Below are 17,743 nucleotides of genomic sequence, written 5' to 3' on the forward strand. Positions count from 1 at the left end.
GTGACTGAGCCCTGAAGGGACAGCAGAAAAACCCTCCGGGCTCCAGGGCCTTTGAACACAACAACCACGATGACAAACAGGGGACGCTGCTCCAAACAATCCTGACAAACTGCAAGGAACTAATTAGTCCCACGCACCCTTCGATAGGACATTTGGGCAAAGCGGGCTGCTCAGTCAGAGTTGTCCAGACAAAGCCAGTAACCTTTCCAGAGCAAATGGGAGCCAGGAAGAAACCACCACGGGAGCTAACACAGAGGTGCCCCGGTTCTTTCCTCTGGCTGACACAACCACAGCACTGAAGCTCTTTCCTCCTGCTTTGGCATAAGCACGGGGCTGCTCTCCCTGCCCAAGGCTGCAGGTACATGGGGGGGGATGAAGCACCCGAGCCCTCCCAGTGAGGCTGCTCCAGCTCCGCTACGGCCGCCAGAGACGAGGCATTTCGTGTTGCATTGTTAAATCAGGTCAGTGGAGTCTTTGCGAGCCAGATCGAGCCTGTCTGGCTCCTGCATTAGGAGCTGCTTGGGTGCGTTAACTCCAAGGCACCTGGAAGCTCACCCCGCTGTTCGCAGTGGCTGTAGGATTACCGTGGGATAAGGGGCCGTCTGCTCAGCAGCCCTCCCCCAGCTGGCTTTGCCATCTCCCCCTGCCACTACAGGGCCCTCCTGCAGCCAGGGGAGACACAAAGCTCCCTGGTTCTTCCCAAGAACCCCCCCAAAGAACTGCACGAGCAAAAGCAGGGCTGAGACAAGAAGCTCCCGGTGCAAGGACACCGGGCAGCAGGCGCAGACTTTCCCACGCACTGACCAGCATCAGCCCTGTGCCAGCTTCCCGTGACCCCGAGGCAGACACCCCCGTCAGCAGTTTCGCCTTCCTGCGCCCAGCGCAGTGCCAGCAACCTCAGCTCCGGACCAGTGCAAATCTTCGGGCTGCTGGCATCCCACCACGTCCCAGTGCCCAGGAGCAGCCTCCCCAAGGAGCTGCCCTCACTGAGAAGCTCCGCTCTGCTCCCTCCCTGCCAGCCAAAGCAAGCAGCAGGGCTCAAGCCTGGGGAGCCTCTCAGGAGCTGGGAAGCAGAGAGAAACTCCTCCAATAAAGACACCGGTGGGACACGGCTGCAGGACCTTGTAAGCAGCGCTCTGGTCACGCACAGAGCTCAACCACGAGCCCCGCTGGTCTGAGAGCTTTGGGACACTTGGGACACGGATGTGCCACCTTCAGCGGGACTCAGGCGCCCAGCAGGGCGAGCGGGACATGGCTGAGTGTCTACAAGAGCCTCCCTAGCTCCAAGAGTTGCTTGTGTGGCTTGCAGTCAAGCACAGGCACTAAGCAAGTGCCCTTGGCAGGTCTGCCCGGCGAGCAGCGGTGCTGCCCTGGGTGAGGCCGTGCAGCCCCTTCCCCACCCCCAGACCTGCCCCCCTGGGGGGTGACGGCCGCCTTCGTGCAGCTGTGTCGAGGTTTTGGGAAAGAAGAGTTAAACAAAGGAAGTAATAGACTCTGCCTTGCCAGAGCGCTTTAAGTTCACATCCTGCCTTTCAAAGGCTTGCCGATTCCTGGGGACAAGCTTAGAAAAAAAAAAAAACAACTTTTTTAAATAAAAGCAGCACCGTGCCACTTTGCAGAAGGCTTGCAAACATCCCACCATAAAAGAGCAGGCAGCGCAGAAGGATTTCAGTTCCTCCCAGCACTTTCAGGGACAGGCTGCCAAAATGGCTGGTCCAGCTCTCCACGTGTGCAGCTGCCGCCTCTCCCCAGCATCTGCTCGCAGCCTGCCTGAGAGCCGGGCGCGTGAGCTCAGCACCACTCCACAGGAAGCTGCTGCTCCGATCCCCACCGTCCACCCCACGTACTGGTGCCAGGCGGGGGGAGGCAGAAGGAACCCCCCGGGCCCCCCTCGGCTCCCCGGGTGCTGAGCAGGGCGCAGCAGCGGGCGCAGGGCTCTGCTCGGCAGCTCCGCGCCTCTCCCCCTTCGCCAGGGGCTCTGCCAGCAGATAGCAGCGGGTGTTGCAGAGCAGAGTGCTGCCGGGTGGAAAGCAGCCTGCTTCAGGAACCTGCTTTAATCCACAACGGAAAGATTTCAAGTGCAAGCAGCAGCACAAGGGGTGCCAAGCTGAGAAGCCAGCAGTCACTTCTGGAATCGGCCCCGCTCGCCGCGCTGCCCCCGTCCCATCCCCGAGCCCCCAGAACAGAGCAGCGCCTGTCCAACCCCCCACTACAGGCAGGGCTCAGAGGAGCTACAGAGCTGTTTATGGGAACAGGGCAGGAGGCACGACGGTGCTGGCTTTTTCCACAAGGTTTTTGGCCCCAGGCGTGGATAAATAAGTTCAGATAAATAACTTCAGGAAAGTCAACAGCCATCCGCAGCCGCCCCCACCCCACGCAGCAAGGTCTGTGCCAGGCAGACCTCAGTGCAGCTTCAGCCAAAACCCCCCTGAGGCTCTGTGGGTGCTGCCCCCTGCCCCTGGCAGGGCAAGGGGCTCTGCCCAAGCCCCCCTCCCCGTGGGGTGAGCTGTGTTGCTGCTGTTGGGGGCATGGGGAAGCCGCCTGGGTTTTGCTGTGCTGCTGTGCACAGGGAGATGGTGCCTGCTGCACGAGCAGGAGGACCCCGGCCCACAGATGCCCTGACTGCAGGGGATCATGTTCCTAGGAGGACAAGCTCACCTGCCATCTGCTTTGTCCTTAACAATGCGGCAGTGTCCCTTTGACACAGCTCCTACCTGCCCCTGGGGCACATCTCCCCTCCTCCATATCCAGGGACAGCTAGGGGATGAGGCAGGGAGCCCACGGTCACCAGGTGGGGGGAATGCCCCGGGCTGTGGTGAGAAGCAATCTGGCAACGCTGGGTGAGCCGGGAGGGAGCCAGGAGGCACCGTGAGGTCTGCCCCAGCTCCCACTTGCTGAGGGTTTTGTGCAGGGGCACTGCTGGTTTGAGGCGAACAAGGCAGGCACCAGCCGTGGAGGAGGCACCAGCAGAGGATGGGGTGGGGGAAGGTAGCAGAGCCCCTGGAGAGGGATTTTGGGTTTCCGTGAACTGACCAGGAAGCCTGGAGCAATAGCACCGGGTGCCAGAGGCCCCCGCATCAATCCCAAGTACATGGAGAGTGCATGGAGTAAGCATTTAGGAAGGGTTCCTGAATACTCCAGAAAGCAGACATCGTGCCCCAGAGGGGACAGACACCGCACCCCGAGGAGGATTCACTAACATTTGCAGCTTCCCAACCACTACATGGCAGCACCACCCAGGGGGACTTTCCCATATGCCACCCCTCTGCCCTACAGATGAGGGAGCGGGGGGCCCTTCCCCAACCCCCCCAGCAGTGACAGCAGTACCCTGCGCTCCCCAGCCTCTTCTCAGAGCCACATGCTGGGGTGTCCCCCCCCCCGCAGCACCCACCACGTGCTGGGGGCCAGCTCCCATTTACGCCAGGACAAAGGGCAGTGTCTGCTCGGAGCCCCACGGCGCAGAGTGTGCGCACCGAGACAGAAAGCCAGTTATTCTCATCCAGAAACTCGGCACAAATAAAGCATCGGATAAACACCTGGACCGCGTCCCAGCAACACAGTTGTTCCTCTTTCCCTTCCTGCCCCCACCAAAACTCGGAGGATCACTTATTAGTGTAGTAGGCTGCTACCAGATGGAGCGGCGAGGAGTGCCAAGAACAGATCCCTGGCTCGTTGGGGAACTTGGAGCAGCTCTGCCCACCGCTCGCTAACTTTTTCCAAGCGAGAAGCGAGCCCCAGAGGTATCAGGGAGCTCGCTCCGAATGGAAAGGCGAGGATCGAGTTACCAGGGAGAGATCTGCCGGAGAGGGAGGCTCCTCGGGTCGCCACCAGAAGTGGGAGGCTTGCGGCTCACGCCCAAGCGATGCTCCTCGCCAGGTGAGCCGGGGGCTGCTGGGGAGCCAGGGCTGGCAATGAGGCCCCACGGCCCCGATCCCCCCAGACACACTCGGCACGGAGAGGACAGCCACCGCCGGGTGTGGTTTATTGCAGGGAAAGGCATCTCCTCGAAGAGACGCTGAAGTCACGCAAGCACAGCAGATGGAGGGAACGGGGACCCTGCCGACACACCTACGTAAGATATTTTTGGCAGTCTCGCATAGCCTTTAGACCCTTTGTGAGGAGGGGGCTGGGAAAAAAGCAGTTTTCCCCTTCCCCTGCCAACGAGGAGGCTGAGGGGAGCAGCACAGCGCCTGCCTGCAGGGCTCTGCCCCAGACAGGGAGTGGGGCTAGGCGGAGGTGAGCAAGGTCTGGCCAGCAGCACATCGCTGTGCGAGCCCCAGCAGAGGATGCCGGTGCTGTGCCAGGCTCCCAGGGGGCAGGGGAAGGCCACTCGCTCCCTGCCCACCCAAAATTCACACCCAGAACCACGGGGCAGGGGCAGCCCCTCCAGCCAGCCCCGCTTCAGCAGCAGGGTGCCAGCATGGAGACGCATGCAGAGCAATTGCTTTTACTCCAGCAGGAATTGGTGTGAGCCCATAGCTCTAGGATGAAGCCCTGCCTTGTCTAGACGTCCTCTCGAGGGAGAGGAGCAGAACAATCTCATGGCCGGACACAGCAGAGGAACCTCTCCTGCCTCCACAGGAGAGGAGCCTGGTGCCTGCAGCTGCCTGGGATGCTTCCACCCCATCTCCCACACCCAGTGACATCTCTGAAGATGCCAAAGTCCCTAGACCAAACGCATTGCTTTGAACTCCCAGGCAGGATTCTCAAGGCACTAATTTGTGCTGGATGACGAGCGACTGCCAAGGCAAGGCATGGAGCTGCCAGCCCCCGGGGATTTCCAGGACAGGACCAGAGCAGCGCTGCCACAGGCACCACCTCCAGTTAGGACTCGGCAGCCAAGGGACGGGCCCAGCTCTGCCAGCTGCAGCACGGCTCCGTTATCCCGTAGCAGAAATTAAATCCTGTATATAATGTGTACGCGGGAGCAGCTGGTCCCCTGGACACCCACACAGTCTCACCTGTCCTTCGCAGCTCAGCTCTCCTCCACCCTCAGATGCCTCACACTACCTGCATGCAGCCCTACCTTGACCCAGAAAGAGGTGGAAGCAGAGGAACTCGCATAAAAAGATAAGCCCAGCCTCAAACGCTGCTTCCAGCGAGCAGCCAGGCACCCCAGTTCCCAGCTGAAGCCACAAGAGGAATGCTGGGGACCTGGTCCCATCTACCGCCAAGCTCCCAGCGGGCAGGGGGAGCTGAGCACTGGGGGCAGCTACCAGCCACCTTCCTGAAAGGCAGCACACAGATTTACTGCTGGGGCAGCGTCACACAGGGAGGAAGCCCAGCCCTCTTCCTCCTGCTCTCTTGAAGAAAGAAACTTCGGAATTTGGCAGACGGCCACGGCTCAAACAGAGGAGACCCTGTGTGCTAGGGCATGTTCAGAAAAGCAGCCTCCTCCCTGCCAGCACAAACGTTGCTTTTCCCCCCACTGCTGCTCAGGGACAGAAGATGTCGTCCCTCAGCCCCAGCCCCGTGGGAAGGATGAGACCCTCGGGGGCAGCTCTGTGCTCACGTTGCCCTCCCCAGGATATTTCTTCCTCCCCAGGATATTCAAGGGCACCACGGGTCCCAGCTGCATGGGAACAAGCCCTGTGCCTGCAGCTCCCTGCGCCCCACGATGGGCACTGACCCCGTGCAGCCCCCAGCCCGGGGGGCGAGGGCCATGCCAGCAGCCCCCAGCTGCTCTCAGTTCCCTCCACAGCCAGGCACGGCCACGCCAAGCAGGAGGAACAGAACCAAACGTGGGTTTCCGTGCGCCATCTGAGCACCTTGGGGTAGTGGCGAGCCAGGCAGCTGCCTCCAGAGGGAGGCTGCTGAAGGGTTAAGGCAGCGAGCGGCATCAAAGGGAGCTCTGAGCAGAGGGGGGTGAGAAGCTGAGATGGGTCGGGGTTGCGCAGACTCCTTGGAATCTCAGGAATTTCCCATTATTATCCCACTTCCCTTGCAGCAGCGTGGAGGGAGAGCGCTGAAGGGACCCCAGGGCCGTGCCTGTGGCCAGGCTCAGAGCTGCCAGCACTGGCCTCGAGGCGCAGGTGAGGACAACAAGGCTCAGGACAACCGAGGAGAGCTGGAGGGGCTCAGCTCCTGCAGAGACCTGCTGCTTGCTGCAAACCAAGGTCCCAAGCTCTCAGATCCCAGACTGGCTGCTCCACCACCACAGCAGATCTGGGGACCGCAGAGCCATGGAACAAGCGCTGGGGAGCCCCAGCAGCTCAGTCCCCCCAGGCTGCACGCTCCCCCCACACCATGCCATTCCTCCAGGGATCTTCCTTTCGCCTTTAAAGCAGGAGCTCTGAGCTAGTGCTAGGGGCCCCCACTACAAGACGACGAGGGTTATTTGCTGCTTTTCCCACCACTCCAGGTCCCAGGACACAGCACTACCAGCAGACTCGGACGCTGCACCCTCACCCCGTCCAGCAGAAGTTTGCCCACCACGGACACATCACAGCCATCACTGCCAGCACGTGGTGCCAGCAGCAACCGAGCTGAAGAGGAAGTTTTTTTTTTGCCAGAGCACCATCGATTGGTGAACTTATTGCTTCTCCTTTCCATTCTTAGGCACTAAGATGATTAATACCCATCTTACAAGGATGTTGTCAGGATTACAGATTTTAAAGTACTCCGTGAACAGAACCTGCTGTAGGAGAGCTTAGTGTTACATTATCTAATTTTCCTTCTAAGGCCTGTTAATATCTAAGAAGCTGCTACAAAAACCTTCCTGCAAAGCTGCTTTGCACACATTAACATGCACAGCAAGCACACTTTCACTTACCTACGGACTGAGTAGGGACTAGCTTCCATGACCCAGCCCTGGAACCCAGACAGCTATCGCTGCTGGACTTCAACAAGCGAGCACGCTGGGTTACCATTTAAAGCTCCCAACTCCAGTGATCATCAACTGCAGAGGAACTGGCTAAGGAGAACCTTAAAAACCCAACACAAAGGCAGCATTGATGTTTTTATGCCGAGCTTCCTGCCTAAACAAACCACGCACTGCACATCCCATTTAAGACCTCCGAGAGTAAAAAACCAGCTTCAGAACGGAGTCCTGGCTCAAAGTCACCCCTTACTGCTCAGAAAGTCTGCTTGTCAGCACTCTCCCACTGTCACGCACAATCAAGGGTCTTCTCTTAAGAAAAATCAATCGTGGGGACCAGCAAACACCAAAGGGAAGCGAGCTGAGGAGCGCTGCAGCCAGAGGCTTGCGCTGTACCTGCCCCACGCGCTGCTCCGCAGGGCACGTGCCAGCAGGCGAGGGTGAAGACACTTGGCTGTCACCCCCCACCCCAGCAGGGCACAGGCTGCAGTGACAGCCCCGTGTCCCATTTCTCCCACCCCCAAGGCACCTGGATTCAGCACCTTCTTGTTTCCTCCCCTTTTACAGGGATGCAGGTTAACAGATTAAGAGCAGCTCCATGTAAATGCCTGCCTGTATTTGAATTTTATCCACCCAGGCTGGAGCTCAGAGCAGAGGCCATCAGCTGGCATTTAAGCCTGGCAAAGGCAGTTTAACGGGGCTTTAATTGGCCTCTGTCACCCCATCAAACCAGCCTGCATCCCCCCTCCAGTCAGAAACGCTGCAGAGCGGTGGGGAAAGACCCCTCCTGCTGAGCGAGGTCAGGGCTCCCTGTGCCCCACATTTCAGGGCGTGAGGACCAGTGTTTGAGGGGGAGGAGGGTCCAGCCACCCCCTCAGCACCCCCAGACCCGGAGGGTCCAGCCACCCCCTCAGCACCCCCAGACCCAGCACAGCCCCAAGAGGCAGCGGATACTCACGCGTTGCAATACGGCTTCTTCTCGTAGCCCTTGTAGTTTTTCATGTTTAGGGTCATCTTGCAGGTCTCGCAGTGGAAACATGCTTTATGCCAGAACTGGAAACAGATGAGAGAAGCATTAGCACGAGTGGCTTGCTGTTCCGATGGGACGTGGCCCTGCTTTGCATAATTCAAACTCAGGGGCTCCTTCAGCTGAGAGACAGTGCTGACATCCACAACCCCAGCAAAACCCAGGGACGGACAATTCTCTTACCAGGACAAAGCAAATGCCCCTCTGCCAATGTGTCTTATCTCAACAGGGCAGCAACATCTATGGCTTAGCATTATAGAAGCATGCTGCCTTATCTCCAGATCGGTAATTCACTGGGCTAGGCCAAATACGAGAAGAGAGACCGTCAGCAGAGTTAGCAGCTGTGGTTCGCAGGCTTCAAAGTTACCGCTTTAGGTTTTTCTGCTGATGTTAGCCAAGAGATAGCCAGAAGAGCAGGTCAGGTGAGGCTGCACAGAGATGCTGAGCCAGGGAAATGAAGATAGCAAAGGAAAGGTTCTCATGGGAAGCAGACGGACCAACACAGGTGTCCCAAAGGTCCTCACCACCCTCCTGCGGGCTCAGTGGCGTTCCCCAGCCCTCGCAGAGCCCTACAGCCCCACAAGACGCTGGGTGACCCCACATGCACCTCAGCCTCCCTCTCCCTGCTGCTTCAGGGGACCCCTGACGCTGGTGGAGCAGCGCCTGCATCCCTCCCCTGGTCCCTGCTCCAGCAGCCTCGAGCTGGCCCCACCTGAGGTCCGGCTGCGGCTTTCCAGCAGCGCGGCTGTCCTTTGGGCCAGGAGCCACACTCAGACTCCAGATGTAAATCCAAGCCACAACACTATCAGCTGCAATACCAAGTGAGCTCTAAAGCAGCATTTTAAGTGTTCAGGGCTCCTCCGAATCAAGGGGTTTCTGGGCTGGAGGGAGCCCAGCGAGACCCGCTCAGAGCTGCTACCGTCGGCGAGCTCGGTGTGACACCCAGGGCTCTGAGCCAGGCCACGCTCAGCGTGCACCAAGCAGACAGAGAGAACAGCTGGCAGCAGCTGCTGCTATTTCCACTTTCAGCTTTTTCCACCCTTAAGCCTCTAAAAAGTCGTTCCCACCGCTGGCACCGCCGGCTGGGCGCTCTGCGCAGAGCCCGGCCGAAGCCCTCGTGCCACCTACCCCAGGTACCACACCCCGAGCACAAACAGCGCCGCGCTCGCGGGCTATGACTCAGCCGAGCAGGACAATTTGCTGCCTCGTTTCAGTTGCTCAGAGCAACATATTTGTTCTTTTCCTCCAGAGCCTGCTGCTAGCAGCGGCCGAGCAAGAGGGGCTCTCGCTGCATCAGTCCGTGCCAGCTCCTCACGCCTCACCATGCTAATGCCCTAGCTCACATCCAGCCCACACGGGATTTTTCTTTTTCCCCTCCTCTCCAGGCTTTCAGACTGGACAGACAAACCAACAGCTGAGTCCCCAGAGTTCCTCAGGCCTCCTGAAAGTGTCGGCCTTTCAGCAGAGTTATTGCCACACCAGAGGCGGTTCAGAGTCCTTCGAAGGCTGGGCAGGCAGCTGGGGTGCCTGGAGAGCCACCCCTACCCCTGGGCCTCGCTGCCTCTGAATTGTCTCGCCCCTAACAGCGTTACCCCTGGGTCCAGGATCCTCAGCCAGCCCCACAGAGGAGGGCTGAAGGGCTGCCACAGCCGGCACAGGAACAGCAGCCACAGAGGCTTCCCCCGCCGCCACTGCTCACCCTCCAGCAGCACTGTGAAGAAGGGGGAGAAGCTTCAGAGAGCTTTCTGCAGGAGCATCACCCCCTGTGCTTCCAATTCCAAGCCTAAAGGGCTCTGAGCACCTGGAGCAGGCCCCAGGTCTGACCACGCAGCACACCGTGCCCGCAGGCTGGGGCTCCACGGGCAGCCACCCGCTGCGATCCGGGCCAGCCGCCCTCTGGACACGCAGCGCTTTGAGCACCGCCACCACCTGTGGCAGACAAGGGACAGAGCTCACAGCCAGGGCACGTCCTGCACCCATTTCGCAGCCCTGCACCCATTTCACAGCTCGTGCTGCAGCTGCAAAGCATCCTCCCGGCGGGCAAACCACGGCTGCATACCCGGGAGCAAGCTCAGGAACCGGCACCACCCGATAGGAGGATTAAGACAACATCATTAGAGACTAACGGGGCTAGGGACACTCATAACGAGGTTTTCATAACGAGGTTTAACACACTTAAGGGCAAGATCTGGCTTCTGCTCGTTTTAAAGTCACCCAGCATCAGCCCCACAAGGGCACAGAGCTCAGCAGCCCCAGCCACTCCCTGCACGGAAGTCGCCCGTGGCACAACACCCCGGGGTGGGGAAGGACGGGCACTGCCCGGTGCCCACACGGGGCCTTTGCCTCTCGTGGGGTGTCGACATCGGAAAGGGAGAGGCAGAACTTCGCCCCACGCAGCGCTGCGGGCCGGCAGCCTCACTTTGGCCGTGGGGCTGCGTTTCTAAAGCCCAGCACAGAAGCAACTTTTCTGCAATTGCTGCAAGTCTCAGAGGAGAAGCTGGGAGCTGCCCTTCCTGATTTCACTACCAGGACGCTGGGGAGAAAACCAAACAACATCTGCCTGTCACACGCCAGCAGAGGCACGGGAAGCTTCCGTGCGGCCTCGCACACCTCTCCTCCCAGGAGCCCTTCGTGACTGCTGCCCTCGGTCCAACTCCAGCCTTGTGCAAACAGCCCCAGAGCTGCCCTTTAGACTTTGCTCAGGGCAGAGCAAAGCAAGGGGGACATCCACGCTAATAAAACTGCTCACCCTGTGCTCCTACAGGAGGTGGCTGGGCTCCTTCAGCCCTGCCTCAGCAGCCAGGGGCCCCAGGAAGGATTAACGGGGAGCTCGCTGGGGGAGCAGCTTTGTCAGGGGGTGCTGCATGTCAGGGGGTGATTTGGAGCAGAGACACCCAGCAAGGCCCCAGAAGCACGGGATGAGCGCTGCAGCCGGCTGCTTGCTCCCACAGGGCTAGAATACGCGGTGCGAGGCCGCACATTACTCATGCCTTCATGGCAGCGCACAATTGCCAGCTCAGAAGTAGCACAGAAGCCAGAGGCTGCCTGCACAGGAAGAAGCGACGCGCCAGCCCCCTTCCCTTCCAATTATTCCCCAATTCAGAGCCCCCGGAGCGACGGGAGGCCAGCAGACAGCTCCGCACAAACAGGAGGCTCCCCAGGACACGGGGCCGATAGCGGAGCACGAAGCCGTTCCCAGCTCAAGGGGGGGGTTGGGGGGGGAACCTCATCCGTTAAAAATGCGAGCAGTAGGGTCTGCCGGAGCTCAGGAATGTCGCCGCTGAGATCTTTGCATTCTTGAAGTTACTTTTTTTTAGTCCCCGCACGGACGGTCCCGGGGCAAGAGGAGGAGGAGGGGAGCAGCTCCGCTCGATGGGAGACGGAGGCTCGGGGGGGGGGGGGGGGGGGGGCGGCCCCGGGGGGGCCACGGAGCCCCGGTGGCAGCCGGAGGACAGCGAGGGATCGAGGCGCGACCACCTCGTCCTCGTCCTCCTCCTCCAGGCCTGAGGCCAACCTTCGGCTCCGGCAGCACCCGCGGGGCTGCCCCGGGGCTTCCTGCGGTTCAAGCTCCCCCCGGAGACCCGGGAGCACCGCGCTCCGCCGGGCGGCTCCCAGCGCGAGAACCGGGAGGCAGCGGGCGGAACCGGAGGCTTTAAATAACAATAGTAAAATAATAATAATTTTAAAAGCACAAAGAAAAGCAACAAAACCCGGGGTGACGCCAACCAGACGCGGCTCCCGGGGGCAGCCCCCGCTGCCGCTCCCCACCCGGCCGGGACCGGGGCTGCGCCTCCACCCCCCCACCCCGATCCAGGTCCCCCCTCCCCGGCCCCGCAGCACCGGGAGCCCCGGGGGCGTCCAACATGGAGCGGGGCTGGGCGGGTGCCCCCCCCCACGCACCTTGTCGAGGCAGTTGACCTTCTCGGTGGGGTACACGATCTTCCCGCAGCGGGCGCAGTTGGGGTTCATGGCCGGGCTCCGCTGCCGCCCGCTGCCGCCGCCGCCTCTGGGCCGCCGCCCGCGCCCCGCGCCGATAAATAGGGGGGGGGGGGGAAACGGGGAGGGGGCAGGGGAGGGGTTTCGGGGGGGGGGGAGGCGGAGCAGTGGCGCGCGCGCCCACCCACCCACGCGCGCCCCCTCCTCCCTCCGCGCGCGCACGCACACGTGCCCTTGCACGCGCGCCGCCTCCCCCCACCCACCCGTGAGCAAATCTGGGCGGAGGGCGGGCACGCGCGGCGCCCCCCCCCACGCACCCCGAGGGGGGCTTCCGCGTGCACGCGCGTGGGGCACGGCCGCCCACGTGTGCACGCGCGGCCCCTTTGCACGGCCCCATTTGCACGGCCGCCCACGCGTGGCCCCTTTACCCCCGCCCGCAGACCCCCGCCCGGGACCCCAGCGGGGCCCCCCCGGGGTCCCGCCCCACCCACGCGTGGGGCCGCGGCGCGCACTTAGAGCGCGCGGGGGGACCGCAGCGGCAGTCGGGGGTATAGCTCAGTGGTAGAGCATTTGACTGCAGATCAAGAGGTCCCTGGTTCAAATCCGGGTGCCCCCTTCGAAGAGAATTTTATTTGTCTTTTACTTTTTCCACTCCCACGCGTGTTTTCCCCCTCGCCGTTTCAAGACGCAGCGGGGACACGCAGCCAGCCGGCCACAGCCACGCGGCTCTGGCTCCCGTGGGTGCCTCCCGTGGGTGCGCTGCAGTTGGCATCGCAGCGCTCAGGGCCAGGCCGGCGGCACTGGGCCGTGATCCTGCAACGCAAAGGCCGCAGGTGGGACGCTGCTGCTGCTCCTGTCCCTGCTCCCACCCGGGGCAGCTGCGCCCCGGGACCCCCCGCGTTATCCCATCGCGGAGCCGATCACGGAAGAAGGAGCTCCACGAAGCCTCCTTGCAGGAGCACTTTAATTAACGCACACCCACACCGAACCAGGCGGCGCTCAGCTGTCTTCCCCCTTCTTCGTTTCAGGATGCAGCTTCAAATTGGTTTCCTTCGTTTAGGAGCAGCTTATCTGCTCCTCTCGCAGGGCGCCCACTCCTTCCCTTTCTCGTACCTTACCCGGCACTTCCCACCCCCACCAGCCAGCCTCCCACCCTTTTTGGGCCATCTCGCCTTAAAATAAGGCACGCTTCCCTGCGCACCCAGCACTCTGGGATGTCCTCGTGGGTGGTTTTTGCTCTCTGGGCTCAGGAGACGCCTCTGGGTGACAAAGCCTGCTCGGCACCCGAGGGTGTTGGCAGGGCACGCTCCCCGTACGCCACGATTCAGCCTCACCCTGCATGTGGTGAAGCTGCTGCTCCCCCGGGGCAGCTGAGGACGTGGCTCTGCCGGGTGCCGTCCCACCTACGGCTCGTGTTATTTATTTTCCGGAGCTGTGTCTTGTGTCTGGCACACTCGGCCTGGCCCCACGCGTCGGCTCGCCCTGAGGTTTGGCCCGCGCTCCTCTCCCGGTGGGTCTGGCGATGGGTGAGGGCCGACGTCCTTTGGGGGCCCTGCTCGCAGAAGACGCGCTGGAAAACAGAGCAGGGCAGGACGTTTGCGCTGTTACTCCGGACACGTTTGTACCTCTCCCATCAGTGACCAACCACGCGTTTACCGCCGGCCGTTCAATCCACGGCTGTTAAACGCCGCGGTTATTGCCCGTTATTTGCTTTCCAGCCTGCGCAGAGCACTGGGGGCAGACGGAATGCGGGGAGCAGCGCCGCTTGTGCCTCCCTCCTGAACGTGAGCTTGGACCCCCCCCCCCCCAGTAAATCAATTTCACGCCGCCCCCAGGCAGAAGTCTCCGTGCTGGGGGCAAAGGACGCCGGGTTTTGTAACGCTGCCGGGGCTGGGAAACTCCTCCGGGGGCAAAATCCCGAGGGGGGCAGATCCTGGGGGCTGCCCGGGTTAACCCTGGCCCCCCTTCTGCCCCCTCCCGCCGTGGGTAAATGGGCGCGGAGTGGGATTGGTTCCACGCGGGGGTATAGCTCAGTGGCAGAGCATTTGACTGCAGATCAAGAGGTCCCCGGTTCAAATCCGGGTGCCCCCTCTTTTTACGCTTCTCTCATTTATTTACTGATTTTTGGCCCCTTTCCTTCTGACCGTTTGCCTCTCCCTTTTGTCAGCCACAAAAACCCCAAACCGTGGATTTTCACCCCAAATTTAATCGTCAGGGCCCGGTCGGAAGCCTTTCCCGGTGCCCACGGCGCACCCCAGGGCAGGGGGGGGGGGCGCCCGCAGCACGCGTGGGGAGCCCGAAGGGGGCCGCGCCCCCCCCACTCCCACTGCCGCCCCCCGCCCCCGCTCCCCCCCCCCTTCCCGGTGCTCCCGGTACCGGCTCTGCGCCCCCGCCCGCCGCCTGCAGGGGGCGCCACGTGCCACCCCTTGCACGTGACATCCCCCCTCCACGTGACATCCCCGTCACGTGACCGCGGCGGGGCGGTGCTGCCCCATATCCCGGCGAGCCCCGCGCGCCTCCCTCTCTTCCGGCGCCAAGATGTCGAAGCGAGGTGAGGCGGGCACCGGGCCTGGGCCCCATCCGCCGCCATCCGGCTCCATCCACCGCCCCCGGGGCCGGGGCCGGGCTGGGGGAAGCCCGGAGCGCCGCTGGGCCCGGGGATGCAGCCGGGAGCTCGGGGCCCGGAGGAGGCCGCAGCCGGTGCCTGAGCCCCGGCGGCCCCGCGCAGGCCGCGGCGGCCTCACGCCTGTTCTCTGCCCGCAGGACGCGGCGGTTCCTCCGGAGCCAAGTTCCGCATCTCCCTCGGTCTGCCCGTGGGCGCCGTCATCAACTGCGCGGACAACACGGGTGAGCCGGGCCCACAGCTGGGGCGGGGGGCAGGGGGACGGGAGGCAGGGGGCGGCTGCGTGGGCCCTCTGCCCGGCTCTCCACCCGGATCGCCGGCTCCGGCCGTGCTTTGGTGAAGTCGCTCTGGGAGGACCCGGCAGTGGCACTGCCCTGGGGCAGCCGGTGCTCTGAGCTTCAGTCGGTCGCGCAGGGGAGGCGTGTCGCGGTGCAGCCCGGTTAACGCCGAGCCTTTCTCTCCGCAGGCGCCAAGAACCTGTACATCATCTCCGTGAAGGGCATCAAGGGGCGCCTGAACAGGCTGCCGGCAGCTGGTGTGGGTGACATGGTCATGGCGACTGTCAAGAAGGGCAAACCAGAGCTGAGGAAGAAGGGTGAGTGCGGAGAGGGGTGACTCCGGCTGCGGAGCGCTTTTCAACCTGAGCTGCAGCACGGCTGCTCCTGCCGTGAGGTGTCCCTGTGAGCAGGGGGCTGCAGGCCTTGCCCTGAAGGGCACCGAGGGTCCTGCCTTGCACTGCAGCAGGAGGCAGGCGCCTGCTGTCCGGAGCGCTCGCTCCACCCTTCTAAAAAGCACTTGTTGGGTCTGCGTCCAGTGGCTCAGTGAGTTGTCGTGGAAGGGCAGAGAAAAGCATCGCTTTTGGGTGAAGTGGCAGCTTGTGCTGTTCGTTTCAATCAGCGGTGTGACAAGCTCTGGGAGGTGGCTGCTGTCCTGGAGGGGAAGGAAGGGGTTCTTGCTGAGCGTTGTCTGTAAATTGACAGGTTTAGAAATAAATGTGAAAAAAGTGACTTGTGAGTAGAGATTTAGTTGTACAGCTTTAAGTGTACTGCTGTCTTCAAGATAGTTTCCCTTAAAACCAAAGAAAACCCCACATGCTGTAGAACGTGAGACACGATGGCAGCTGGCGCTTCCTCCTTTTGTAACTGAGGTGTGAATACAGCCCTTAGGTTCACAGCCGTGTCTCTAGGTGAGCTTGGAGCTTCATTCCAGTATAGCCAAGGAGTTGACGGAGTACTCCGTTATTAAAGATGGGAAGCTCACGTTAGATTTCCCAAATTCTGTGAGCGTGCAGCTGGTGCAGTTGATCAGAACTGATAGGAGTGGAAAAAATGCTAGCTTTTATAAGGGTGGTTTTAAATAAGATTGCCATCAGGGTGAACTTCTGGCTCACTCGGTGAGCATCAGCCCTGCGCTGCCAACGCGATGCCGGGGGTGTTGGCTGCAATCCCAGCAGCTGCCGAAGAAACTTCACAAGTTCTGTGGTGTGAAAGCTGAAGAGCTGGGAGGAAGGTGAGGTGCCTGTCAGCCCTGCTGAACGCATGGCAGTGAGGTAGCGTAGAGGAGATGGGCTGGGTCAGATGCTGCGGCAGAATTGCTCCCCCCGGGGTGTCTGGTGCCGAGCAGGATGCTCGGGATGCTGAGCTGCTCGTTTCCCTCTGCAGTGCACCCAGCAGTGGTAATTCGGCAGCGGAAATCCTACCGGAGAAAAGATGGCGTGTTCCTGTACTTCGAGGACAACGCAGGAGTGATAGTAAACAACAAGGGGGAAATGAAAGGTACGGACAGGAACCTTCCTGCGCCGGCAGAAGCGGGGTGGGGTGGCGGCAGTACCTGCTGGAGAGCTCGGCCAGCCCGGGCAGGAGGTCCCGGGTTCTCCTCAGCCTTCAGGGTGCAGCCAGGCTGAGCTGCTGGTTGTGCAGGATGTCGCTGCATGCGCTCACACCTGCACGGCTCTCTAACGTGCTCTCTTGTTTTTCTCTTTGCCAGGTTCTGCAATCACAGGCCCTGTGGCTAAGGAGTGTGCAGATCTGTGGCCCAGGATAGCCTCCAACGCAGGAAGCATTGCGTAAACGTGCTCATCTTTGCAGAGCTGAAATAAAAGTACTTGTACCAAATCCAGAGTGTCTTTCTTGCCATTGTTAAGCTTGAACTACACTCCTCTGCTAGGCGTGGCGGTGTTAAAATGAGGTTATTTGGGGTCTGGGAAACCTTTCCCACAACTCCGCATGCAGGAGCGGGGGCATGGTGGTTAAGACCCAGTGACGAGGCTCTTTGAGGCGAGTTCCTGCGGACTGGAACTTCTGCACCTGCCGGGTGCCTGCCCTGGAAGGACAGATCTTGCCAGCACCGACTGGATTCATCCAACGTGGATAAAAGCTGAGAGCTCCTTTGGAAAACTTCTATAAAAACCATTTGTACTGGGGCTCTCGAGTGCAAGAAATTTCCTTCCAGAAGGGGCAACTTGAACTACTTCAGCCGGATTCCGTGGGGGGAGAATTCCTGCCTGAGATCAGGTTTAAGCTCCTTTGTTCTGGGCAGCGGGCTGAAAAACGCTTGCTCAGCCCTCACAGCGCAGCGCAGGGACGCAGGGAGCCCACTGCTGTCAGCTGAGGGAGGGGCTGGAGTCTGTGCCCCAAAACCTCCCCCAGGGGTGAAGCGGGCTGGGGGGCGCTGACCTGGGAGGTTCCCGAGGGGCTGGGGGGCGTTGCCTGCTCCGTGCTGCAGGAGCTCCCTGAGCAGGGTGCAGTCGCTTGCGCTGTCCTCTGGCTGAAGAAGAGCCGGGAACGCGTTTCTGGAGTTAAATGCTTCGCTTGAGAAAGTGACAACAAGGAGCCTGGATGTTTCCAAGCCGCCTGCAGTGCGGGGGTGTTCAGGCCAACATCTTGTGGCCTAAAGGTAGATTTTTAGGTTTTTCTGCTGGGTTCAGCATGAGCCGTGCACCAGCAGCAGCTGGGGAGGGGAAGCCGGGAAAGGGACTTGGGTAGGCCCAGGGTGACTGTCTCTTCTCCAGGCTGTTCCACGCAGCGGGTGAGCAGCTGGGGCTTCCTAGCAGACCCGAAACCCTGGAAGGTGCAGGGGGAATTGCTGCAACACCCCTTGGGAAGTGACCTCCTTCCATTCCCCTGGTGACACCGGAGCTGTTTGTGAGGCCATGGGGAGAGGTGCAGGCACCTGCTGATGAGTAAGAAACAAGCATTAAAATAAAGGTGTTCTCTCTCGACCTGTCTTTTAACAGCTCGTGGTACGTCTGATTTACAAAGACTTTCTCCTAGGTAGGACACGGCACAGCTGGAAGTTGGAGGAAGGCCGCGGGGTGTTGGCGTTTCCCTTTCCTGCAGCC

General features: G+C 61.1%; 2 protein-coding genes and 3 non-coding genes across 6 annotated transcripts in view; 4 read left to right on the top strand and 1 right to left on the bottom strand.

Annotated features, from left to right (window-relative positions):
* The window catches only part of LASP1 (LIM and SH3 protein 1), a 28,249-nt gene extending 16,347 nt beyond the window's left edge, over positions 1-11,902 (bottom strand). Inside the window, exons 1-2 of one of the 2 annotated variants that reach the window (XM_035347665.1) lie at positions 11,745-11,902; positions 7,776-7,870 (exon numbers count right to left, since the gene is read on the bottom strand). In XM_035347665.1, coding sequence (XP_035203556.1) covers positions 7,776-7,870; positions 11,745-11,813 — 164 coding nt within the window. In that variant the 5' untranslated portion in view covers positions 11,814-11,902. Of the gene's footprint in view, positions 1-7,775; positions 7,871-11,744 lie in introns of those variants that run through there. The other variant, XM_035347666.1, reaches the window with a different exon arrangement.
* Positions 11,903-12,324: 422 nt separating this feature from the next.
* On the top strand, positions 12,325-12,396 carry TRNAC-GCA. The gene has a single exon. It is a non-coding gene; the product is annotated as a tRNA-Cys (tRNA).
* Positions 12,397-13,799: 1,403 nt separating this feature from the next.
* On the top strand, positions 13,800-13,871 carry TRNAC-GCA. Its single transcript has one exon. It is a non-coding gene; the product is annotated as a tRNA-Cys (tRNA).
* A 336-nt stretch (positions 13,872-14,207) lies between these two features.
* Positions 14,208-16,517, top strand: RPL23 (ribosomal protein L23). The gene is made up of 5 exons (XM_035347890.1): positions 14,208-14,331; positions 14,544-14,627; positions 14,870-14,998; positions 16,065-16,178; positions 16,390-16,517. The coding sequence occupies exons 1-5, from the start codon at positions 14,319-14,321 to the stop codon at positions 16,470-16,472; spliced, it is 423 nt and encodes a 140-aa protein (XP_035203781.1). The 5' UTR covers positions 14,208-14,318; the 3' UTR covers positions 16,473-16,517.
* LOC118178995 lies at positions 15,182-15,313 on the top strand. Its single transcript, XR_004756349.1, has one exon. It is a non-coding gene; the product is annotated as a small nucleolar RNA SNORA21 (small nucleolar RNA).
* Positions 16,518-17,743: the final 1,226 nt, after the last annotated feature.

Source organism: Oxyura jamaicensis, chromosome 27, assembly GCF_011077185.1.
Source record: "Oxyura jamaicensis isolate SHBP4307 breed ruddy duck chromosome 27, BPBGC_Ojam_1.0, whole genome shotgun sequence".
NCBI lineage: Eukaryota > Metazoa > Chordata > Aves > Anseriformes > Anatidae > Oxyura > Oxyura jamaicensis.